The following is a 10,531-nucleotide window of genomic DNA, read 5'->3' as shown; positions in this document are numbered from 1 at the left end:
CTATGAACCCATGCCACCAGTCTGTCCTCAGAGTCCCTGAAAGCACCCCATGGGGAGATGGCCACACCACAGTCCCTGGACTATGGTGACACAAATCTTGTGTAAGATGTACAAGAACCTCAGATCCCTTCAGCAACTATGGCCCCAGGAAATGAGCCAGTCCCCCCCTTCGTCAGGGCAGGATCTGAGAACAATGAGACCCCCGCTCCCAGGGTCCCAAAGGTGCAGCCGTAGCCATTTCCAACCTTTTATTGGGGCTTTGTGAACCCCAAATAAATACAATACATTAAACCCAGAGCTGAGGGACTCGTGCACCCCAGGAGGCACCCGCCCACAGCCCCAGCTGGGCAGAATAAGTTAGTGGGTGCCTGCCAAAGGCCAGGCCAGCTCCCTGGCAGGGCAGGCAATGGCAGCTGGACTCGCACACGCTGGTCTAAAGTGCTTCTTGGTTCTGTGGTCCCCACGTCTGTGTGGCCCCTGCTCTGGCCACTGTGAGGGGCAGGTGGGAGGTTCCCGGCGCTCACACCGTGCCAGCAGTGGCCGCCGAGGCTCTTTGCGTCTGTCTGTCCGTCTTGCGGGATGGCTGAGTGGCTGGGCATCCTCAGGAGAAGCTATCGTCGGGCCGGGGCTGGGCGTCGAAGGGAGGGTCTGAGACCGCGATGCCTTGATGCAGCTTCTCTAGTGAGAACTTCATCTGCAGGAGGAGGTGGGCAGGTGGGGGTGAGCGCTGGTGGCTGATGCTGCTCACTCCCATCTTGCTACCGAGAAACTGGGGACCGTCTGGAGAGGCCACACTCCCCACCGAGGTCACTCCATGAGAAGAGCAGAGCCACACTGCACCCGCTTTAACTTTTCAGAGACAGCAGTGGGAAAGGCATAGTGCATGCCTGGGACCCAGACGGCCTGGGTTTAAATCCCAGCTCTGCTACTTACTAGGTAACCTTGGGCACGTGCCTTAAGCACCCTGGGCCTCAGTTCTCTCGTCCTACAGGGTTATTTCGGGGATCTGATGGGTGAACACCTAGAACCTGGCACGCAGCAAAGTGCTCAATGCACAGCAGCTGTTATTAGCTGCTTCGTGGCCTTGGGCAAGTTCCTGCACTCCTCGTACTTTGGGGCACCTGGCACCTATCTCTAGGATGGGGATAACAAGAGCGTCTGTCTCTAAAGTTGGCTATGAGCACACAGCAGTGAATCACGTTTGGCACTCGGGACCGACCGGCTGCTCAATCTACATTGTCTGTTACCAGTAATGTGCAAAGTCAACCCTGTACCCTTGGCAATTTGAGGAGAGATAGATAACCAAACAAAATTTGTCCCTTCCCCTCTATGAGCAATGGGGTCCCAGTTTTAGCTCCCCCTTGCAAAGCCCTTTCCAAGGCAAGTGTCTCCTTCTGAGCCCGATTTCAGAGCACAGCGAGGCCCCTAAAGATGGGCTGTGCCTTATGGAAGGGTCTGACCAAGCGTGGTTTTTACCATCACCTGCAACTTCAGTTCTGATGTCCTGGGGAACCTCACCAATGCCAGACTGTCCCCAGCTTCCTCTCCCAGTCCCCATCATAGACACCTACCCCAGTACCCGACATGTGCCCTGAGCCACTACAGCTGCCGGCCAGTCTCCTGGGACCTTGGGCATCCCTAGGTGGTGACGTCATGTTTACTGAGCACCTGCTGTGTGCTGGCCACTAGGCTCATGCTAATAACAGTACACATGGGGACCAGCAATTAGCATAATGGCTATGTCACTGGACTCCCATATAGTCGACTGCGGTTCAAGTCCCAGAACCGGCGGCTTAAACTCATGCCAGGCGTGTGCGCATACGTGCCCAAGATCCCGAGAGGAGAATGGAGGAGAAGGGACTGCGGTGTGGCCATCCCCTCTGAGGGGTGATTTCTTGCTTTCTGTCTCTCTGTCTTTCTGGCGAGTGCACACGCCTTATAGCAAAAATCTCTCCAAAAAAAGAAAAAAATTACAGTACACACGCATGAGGTGTTCACCGTGTGCCCAAACATCAGCACATGCAGCACAGCAGTCTCTGAGTGACATCAATTATTACCCCATGTTCAGAGGAGGATGCCCAAGCTCAACTGCTAAAGTCCCTTGCACAAGGTCTCACACTAGAATTTCAACCTGGTTGCCCCAACTATAACAAAGTGTCTGAGAAATCACCCCCCAGGGGGAATGGCCAGCAGTGAATCACGTTTGGCCCTCGGGACCGACCGGCTGCTCAATCTACATTGTCTGTTACCAGTAATGTGCAAAGTCAACCCTGTACCCTTGGCAATTTGAGGAGAGATAGATAACCAAACAAAATTTGTCCCTTCCCCTCTATGAGCAATGGGGTCCCAGTTTTAGCTCCCCCTTGCAAAGCCCTTTCCAAGGCAAGTGTCTCCTTCTGAGCCCGATTTCAGAGCACAGCGAGGCCCCTAAAGATGGGCTGTGCCTTATGGAAGGGTCTGACCAAGCGTGGTTTTTACCATCACCTGCAACTTCAGTTCTGATGTCCTGGGGAACCTCACCAATGCCAGACTGTCCCCAGCTTCCTCTCCCAGTCCCCATCATAGACACCTACCCCAGTACCCGACATGTGCCCTGAGCCACTACAGCTGCCGGCCAGTCTCCTGGGACCTTGGGCATCCCTAGGTGGTGACGTCATGTTTACTGAGCACCTGCTGTGTGCTGGCCACTAGGCTCATGCTAATAACAGTACACATGGGGACCAGCAATTAGCATAATGGCTATGTCACTGGACTCCCATATAGTCGACTGCGGTTCAAGTCCCAGAACCGGCGGCTTAAACTCATGCCAGGCGTGTGCGCATACGTGCCCAAGATCCCGAGAGGAGAATGGAGGAGAAGGGACTGCGGTGTGGCCATCCCCTCTGAGGGGTGATTTCTTGCTTTCTGTCTCTCTGTCTTTCTGGCGAGTGCACACGCCTTATAGCAAAAATCTCTCCAAAAAAAGAAAAAAATTACAGTACACACGCATGAGGTGTTCACCGTGTGCCCAAACATCAGCACATGCAGCACAGCAGTCTCTGAGTGACATCAATTATTACCCCATGTTCAGAGGAGGATGCCCAAGCTCAACTGCTAAAGTCCCTTGCACAAGGTCTCACACTAGAATTTCAACCTGGTTGCCCCAACTATAACAAAGTGTCTGAGAAATCACCCCCCAGGGGGAATGGCCATGCCACAGTCCCTTCTCCTCCATTCTCCTCTCGGGATCTTGGGCACACACACACACACACACACACACACACACACACACTCCCGGTGTGAGTTTAAGCCACCAGGTCTGGGATTTGAACCAGTCGACTACATGGGAGTCCGGCAACATAGCCATTACGCTAACTGCTGATCCTGAATGGCTTCATTCTTTTACAGAGGAGGAAGCTGAGGCCCAGCGAGCGGAAGACATCAATGCAGCATCCTGCAGCCCCCCTCTCCCTGGGCCAAGCGGAAGCCTCCTACCTCATCCAGGAGTTCCACGGAAGCCCGCAGGATCTGCCTCCACTTGTGCACCTCGACGCTATGGAACTGCTTTTGCAGGGCCAGGATCTCGGCCCACTCTGTGGCCGTCTGGGGAAACTTACTGTGGAGACACAGGATCTGAGTGGGGGTCTTGTCCCCCTCCCATCTTCCAGGCCGCCAACCCCCTCCAGCTACCCACTCACCCCTTGGCCAGGGCCAAACTGTGCCAGGACTCGAAGGTGTGGGCCGTCCTCTCCAGGGACCAAAGGCGGTAAAAGAGGAGGACATTGAGGGCGATGAGGACGATGAGGCTGGAGACAGGAGAGATCAGGTGATCTGGGATCCAGCCATGCCCAGTCGGGCACTGAGCTCTGTACCCCACACACCACCACACCTTGAAGGATTACTATGACGACAAGTGCACCCCCTTTCAGAGGAGCAAACAGACTCAAGAGGATGAGAGACATGCCGAGGGTTGCAGAGTCTGTACACAGAAAAGTCAGGGTTCAAATCCAGGCCTGTCCCATGCCCACACGCCCGGCCACACCAGGCCACCTCCCCAGGAGAACCAGGGCAAGGGGTTGGGGGGTCACAAAGAAGGAAGAGGAGGCTGAAGCAGGGGGCAGGCAGGGGCGAGGCAGGTGCAGGAGGCAGGACCCTACCTCACACAGATCCTATGGAGGCAGTGAGGGGGAGACAGAGAGATGAGCCACCCAGCCAAACCTATCCACCCGCCCTCGTCGGCCCTGGGTGCTCTGAGCCAAACAGGCCACCTGGCCCCTCGCCAGACGGCCGGTGTGGGAAACTGAAGCCCTGAGAGGCTGAGGATGGAGCTGATCCAACCCTCACCTCCCAGGATCTGCTTGAAGCCCAGGGATGACAGTTCCATTTTCTCTGTGTCCTGCCCCCACAATCCCTGTAGGCCCTGGCACACGGTGGACCCCTGCTTTCCCACAAAGCCTGGCCTCACTGCCACCTCTGGCCTGGGAGGAAGCCTCCAGCACTTCTGCCTCTGCCTTGTCACCACCCTCCCTTGACCCTTCTGGCCCATGTCAGGTCTGCCTTCCCAACAAGGCTGTTGGTCACTGTGTGCCTGCATCACCCAGCCTAGGGTCGGACACAGAAAACGCGGGTGAAACCTGTAAACGACATCACTCTTGCATACCGCTCCCCATTCATGGGGCTAATCCCACATCCTTGGGTGCCTCCTCCTTCAGAAAGTGCCCCCTATCCCTTGGACGAAGTTGGGCCGCTCTGACCTCCCTCAGCCCCCTGGGCTTCTGCACGTCCAGCAGGGAGGACTTCATGACCGTGCAAGGGCTCTGTGGGACACATCCCAAATGTCATCTCGTTTGATCCTTGCCGTGAGGTAAGCCCACACTTTCCGGTAAGCAGAGAGGCCCAGAGCGGCCAAGCGCTTGCCCAAGGTCACACACAGGATGCAGCTGCAGGCCCGTCTCCTACTCACACAACGCTGATGAGAACCAGAGCGTTGGGGATGCCCGCCCCGGGGCCCTGGTCCACGGCTGGTTCTGAGAAGCGAGAGCTGAGAGAGCCTAGGGGAGAACAGCCGGGGTCAGCCATGCCCTAGACCCTTACCCAGCTCCTCCCACTCTGGCTGGCCCTTGCAGAACGCACCTGAGGTGTGCATGCCAGCCCGGGTGCAGGGGTCAGGGTCTGGGTGCTGGGGCCCGTCCCCGTGCCCCCTCCAGCTCAGAGGCCGCTTCCGCCTACGTAGGCCCGACAGCAACCCCCGGGCATCCTTCCCGCCTTCTTCCAGAGACAGTTTCTCGGCCTTGCTGAGCTCCCGCTCTGTGAGAGGAAGAGAGGGCTCTGGATGTCTGCGCCCAGCCAGGCCATCACTCCACCCCGCCTTGTGGCCTCCTGCCCCCTTACCCAGGTGGTGGAAATAGTCTTCAATGCCACTCCACGAGTTCTTCTCTATCAGAGACTTCACGAGGCTCCACGGCTGCTTTCGGTACCGGATCTCAGAGGACACTCTGGGGTTGGGAGAGGGAAGGGGCTCAGAGGGGGCCTGTGAGCACAGCGTTGGGTCAGCGGCCTCCTCGCCCCAAGTCCTGCCCTTGCTGCGCCTCACACAGGAGAGCTGACGTCATCGTGACCCACAAGGTCAGGCATGATCTGGTCCACCTCTCTGGTCTGTCTACTCTCCCCACTACTTGCTCCACTGCATTCCCCAAACCCCTGCCTCAGGGCCTTTGCACTGGCTGTCCCAGATGAAGTGCTCTCACCTCCTCCAGGTTCTAGGTGAGATGCTTCCTTCTCAGAGGACGGAATTCAGATGAAACCCTCTGTGCCCACCCCCTACTCTTTAGCCTGCTGTGCTTCTCCTCCATAGGCCTGTCGGCAGGAACATTCTGCAGATTCGCTTTACTTGTTTGTTTACCAGAGAGAGCATGTGCTCACCAGAGAGACAGAGAGGGAGGGGGGAAAGCATACCCTTTGGGAATGGTCATACCACAATCTCTTCTCTGTTCCTCCCTCCTTTGGGGATTGTGGACATGCAGATATGCATGCTATCTCTTCTCTGTTCCTCCCTCCTTTGGGGATCGTGGACATGCATATATGCATGGTGTGTTTTTTCAAGCCACCAGGACTGGGACTTGAACCACGTGGTAGGCTATGTGGGATCTAGCTTTCGTAATCACCTGGACACTGGTTGGCCCCACAATTTACTGGGTTGTTAGGAAAGTCATGACGTATTTTTCTTTTCTTTTTAGAGGTTTTCACTATAGGGCGCGTGCACTCACCAGACAGACAGAGAGAGACAGAGAGACAGAAAGCGAGAAATCACCCCCCAGGGGGGATGGCCACGCTGCAATCCCTTCTCCATTCTCCTCTCGGGATCTTGGGCACGAACGCACATGCGCCCGGTGTGAGTTTTAAGCCACCAGGTCTGGGACGCGAACCATGGTCGACTACGTGGGAGTCCAGCGACAAAGCCCTTACGCTAACTGCTGGTCCCCATGACATATTTTTCTACACAAAAATACACCCTGAGTTTTCTGATTATCTTTTTTTTTTTTTTTTAAGAGAGATTTGGTATAGGGTATGAGCACTTGCCGTTTTTTTTTTTTAAGAGAGATTTGTTATAGGGTATGACCACTTGCCGTAGAGAGAGAAAGCAAAAAATCACCCCCCGGAGGGGATGGCCATGCTGCAATCCTTTCTCCTCCATTCTCCTCTCAGGATTTTAGGCACACATGTACACACGCCCAGCATGAGTTTCAAGCCACTGGGTCCAGGACTTAAACCGTGGTCGACTATGTGGGGATCCAGCAACGTAACCATTACACCATCTGCTGGTCCCCAACCTAAGGTTTTTAATTGTCCAACTGCCCACTAGACCATGTGCTCCCAGAGAGGGGACGGTGTCTGGTTTTGCTGTATTCTGAGTCTTGAGGCTCAAACACCCTTTGCGGACAGGAGGGTCTGTACCATGGCCACCCTCTCTACACCTCCACTATCAAAGCTCAGGGGCCTCGGGCACCCGAATTTCGGATCCTCTGTTAGAGTGGGAGCCAACGTTCTGCTGCTGACTTGGGGAGTGGGCCGAGGGTGGGGGGCCCTGGAACTCTCGGGAGCACCAGGCCTGCTCACCGCAGACGAGCCTTGTTGCGGGCGAGGCCCAGGATGCAGTAGCGGTGGGCAGTGTAGAAGTAGTCCTGGTAGGGGATGCCCTGCGTCAGCACCTCCGAGTCCACCACGCAGCCGCCCGCCTGTGGGCCGCGCCGGAACAGCGTCTGCAAGCACCAGGAGGGAGTCAGGCCGCCCCTCCCGGCCCTCCCACCTCCCCAGTCACCCCAACAGCCCACCTGTGTCTCCACCACAGAGGCGCTCTTGGGGCCCAGCGGGTTGCTGATGGGAATGGTGTACGTCAGCACTCGACGCTGGTGGCACTTGCTGTCCCCACTCCAGGGGCTCAAGGTCACATCTGGGGAAGAAGGAAAAGTATGAGGGGACTATTCTCTAGACCTTTGCCCCCAGGCGGGAGGAGACTCATGTTTTTGGAGGGTTTCCGCTGTCTGGGGACTTGTCCCAAACCCCATTCCTCCTCCACGTCCTTACCTTGTTGTCTACCCCACCTTCTCTCCAGCCGACTAAAGCCTTAAATGTTGGTGGGACCTACCTCTTCTTGACACTTTTAATCCCCTGGGGCTATCTCAGTCACTCCTACAGCCTCAGTATCCCCCTCTGTATCAGGCCTGGCTTCTCCCCGAGCATCAGACCTAGACCTGCAACCTTCTGAACCGTTCCCGGGAGTCCCTTGGGACTCTCACACCCTCTCACACCCACCGAGCCTCACAATGGACTCAGTGCCCCCAGTACCTGCCCTTCCTCTCGGGGCCCTATGTCAGAGACGGCCCAGGGCCCTCCAGGCTTCCCCTGGAGCCCTGGCTACCCCCTGACACCAGTCCATCAGCTCCACTGTTCACCAGATCTCTGGAGTACGGCTCCTGGCTCAGCCCCTCCGTGCTTGCCCAGGGCCCCTCTCCACCTGAGTATCGAGCCTCAGTGTCCACTTGCGGTCCAGGGGCATCTTGTTAAAGCTAAGCCTGACCCTATCCCCTATCTGCCTGGAACACGCCATGGCTCTCAGACAGCTGGAAAGCCTAACGTGCCAGTTCCTCCAGGAGAGAAACAGAGTTTTGGTAGACTTGTGTCTCTCCCAGCAGAAGGCCACCTTACTGAGTCTGCAGGAAATTCTACGTGGTCCGTTCTTGTCAACACAGAAAAGGGAAACCAAGAAAAACCACTGCCTGACGAGCCCTTCCTCTACTCGAATCGCTCCCGTAGCCTCCCGAGCTCATCAGCTGGTCCTGGGTCAACCCCTCAGCCTCACCTGGTGCTGTGGCCTCCACTCTCTGCACCTGGGATTTCTCCAGACCCAGGGTCTACCTCCGGCCTCAGAACCTCTGCAGGTACCATACAGAAACCCCTCGCACCCGGCCTCCTCCCTCGTCCTCCTTGGGCTCCCCTTCAGACCTTAGTTCCGACTTTACACTCTCCCCTCGGATTCCCCGACACCCTCTGGCGCTCACAGCTCCACCCTCACCTCCCACCGTGCCTTGAACATGAGTTGTTATTTGTGTGAGTGTGGACGTCCTGTGGTTCTCACTAGACTCTGCACATGGACAGGAGTTTCTGCCCTGGTGTCTCGTGGGCCCTGAGCCCCACATGGGTGGACAGCGTACTCCACCTTGTCTGTATTAAACGCTGGCTGTACGGCACGGCTCAGGCGCTTTTCTGGTGTTCACTCAGGTGGCTCTCACAAGGACACCCAAGGCGAGTACTACTATCGTATTCTCCTCACGCAGAACACATTGAGGCACAGAGAGGCCAAACACGCAGCCCACGTCCACTCCACTAGTTAGAGGCAGGGCCGCGTCTGGTCTCACAGAGGCTGCTTTTAAGGGCCAGCACCTGCCACCCCAGTTAGCAGTGCCTGCCTATCTCCCAGGTGGCAATCCTGACCCCTCCCCGCTACGGGGTCCCTAGGCATCTCTCCAGGCCCACTCTGACCTGTGAACTTGCACTGCTGCAGGAAGCCCTGCAGGAAGGGCGAGTCTGAGAAAAGCATCTGCTGGAGCCGCTCGGCGCCCACGTGGAAGACGGAGTTGATGAGGAGACGGCCGGAGAGGTCGGGAAGCAGCGCCGCCAGGTCAGCTGGGAGACACAGCGGGGTGGAAGTTGGCCTCCGTTCCTCCTGCCCCCCAGGTGACCACTCCTCCCCGCTTTCAGGCCTGGTGGGGTGGATAGGCAACCCCATCTTCCCAGACCAGGGTAACATGGATCAGGAGCATTACTCAGCTCCCCTCTGCAACAGGAATTAGCTCAAGGTGGGCACGAATCCCAGGACCAAGCAATCGGATTGGTTCTGGGTAAAGCACACACCTAGGTCCAGCCAATTGAAATCACAGCAATTACAGGCAGGGTCCCACGTTTATAGGCCTCTGGCTCTCAGCCAGTGATTGGTCCAGGAGTGGGCTTGTTCTCCAAGTTGGACCAATCAGAGCCAGCCCTAAGAGTTTTGCTGTAGCCTCTGAGAAGAAACTGCTCTCTGTGCTAAGCTGTTTAGAGGTTCTGTCTCCAGAGTAGAGGCTACATTAAAATTAGCTGGCAGAGTAAATAAATAACAACAGAAATAATAAGAGCCAACATTTGCTAACTGGCCCAAGTGGTTTACACATATGAACTCATTTAATTCTCTTACCGATTCTATGACGTGGGTATTATTGCTAACCCATTTTCCAGATGAAGAAAACGAGGCTCAGAGAGGTTAAATTTGCCCGGGCTCCACAGCGAGGAAGCGGTGTTCAGAATTTGAGCCCTGGCAATCTGCCTTCAGACTGCTTGTACTCACACTGCCATGCTGCCTCCAAAGCAGTTCGAAAGACAGATTTCTGACAACACCATCTGGAGGCCATATCTGCTTACCCCTGAATGTTTTCAGTCCCGTGGGCCAATAAGCCCCCTCCCACTCAACCTTTCTGAGTGCAGATTGTCATGTGGGATGCAGGCAAATGGATCAGAGCCCCTGTCCTCACCTTCCTCCCCCGTCGATGAAGAAGAGTTACTCGTGTCTGTCAGCAGCTCCTCACTGGGCAGCAGGTCCAAGGGGCCCAGGGAGGTGGGCCCGTCGGGTGGGGTGGGCTCTGTACTTGGGGGTTCAGCCACAGGGGTTACTGTCTGGCTGGAGGAGGCATCTGGTTGGCTGTCTGTCTGCTCCTCCTTGTCCTCCTCTGCCTGCAAAGAAAGGCTTACTACAGCCCAGCCTCACCTCTACCCTGGTCACAGGGACTCAGGATGGTCCAGCCCTTAGGAAAACCAGTGTCCGGGAGGAGCGTGTGTGTGTCTGGGCCACCTAGCTGAGGACTTCTCTCAGTACTAACAGGCTTGTCTTGGGGGCCTGGGTCATAAACTTTCTTGCCAGTCTTGTCCGTCTGTCTGTCCTCTCCATGCCTCATCTGTCTCCTGCCTCATCCAGTCACTCGTCTTCCACCCCTCTTCTGCTCATCCTTTCTGTCTCTGTCCC

The 10,531-nt window shown here is 56.2% G+C and overlaps 1 protein-coding gene across 2 annotated transcripts in view; it reads right to left on the bottom strand.

The window, feature by feature from the left end:
- Window positions 1–233: 233 nt before the first annotated feature.
- Window positions 234–10,531, bottom strand: part of GRAMD1A (GRAM domain containing 1A) — a 30,057-nt gene continuing 19,759 nt past the window's right edge. The window contains exons 12-22 of one of the 2 annotated variants that reach the window (XM_006171608.3): window positions 10,044–10,242; window positions 9,019–9,162; window positions 7,311–7,429; window positions 7,096–7,238; window positions 5,371–5,474; window positions 5,113–5,286; window positions 4,943–5,030; window positions 4,137–4,148; window positions 3,678–3,785; window positions 3,475–3,595; window positions 234–694 (exon numbers count right to left, since the gene is read on the bottom strand). In XM_006171608.3, the coding sequence (XP_006171670.2) occupies window positions 602–694; window positions 3,475–3,595; window positions 3,678–3,785; window positions 4,137–4,148; window positions 4,943–5,030; window positions 5,113–5,286; window positions 5,371–5,474; window positions 7,096–7,238; window positions 7,311–7,429; window positions 9,019–9,162; window positions 10,044–10,242 (1,305 nt within the window). In that variant the 3' untranslated portion in view covers window positions 234–601. The remainder of the gene's footprint in view (window positions 695–3,474; window positions 3,596–3,677; window positions 3,786–4,136; window positions 4,149–4,942; window positions 5,031–5,112; window positions 5,287–5,370; window positions 5,475–7,095; window positions 7,239–7,310; window positions 7,430–9,018; window positions 9,163–10,043; window positions 10,243–10,531) is intronic. The other variant, XM_006171609.3, reaches the window with a different exon arrangement.

This window comes from Tupaia chinensis, unplaced genomic scaffold (assembly GCF_000334495.1).
Source record: "Tupaia chinensis unplaced genomic scaffold, TupChi_1.0 Scaffold149922_1, whole genome shotgun sequence".
In the NCBI taxonomy this organism is placed as follows: domain Eukaryota; kingdom Metazoa; phylum Chordata; class Mammalia; order Scandentia; family Tupaiidae; genus Tupaia; species Tupaia belangeri.
This window is presented reverse-complemented; position numbering and strand designations above follow the sequence as displayed.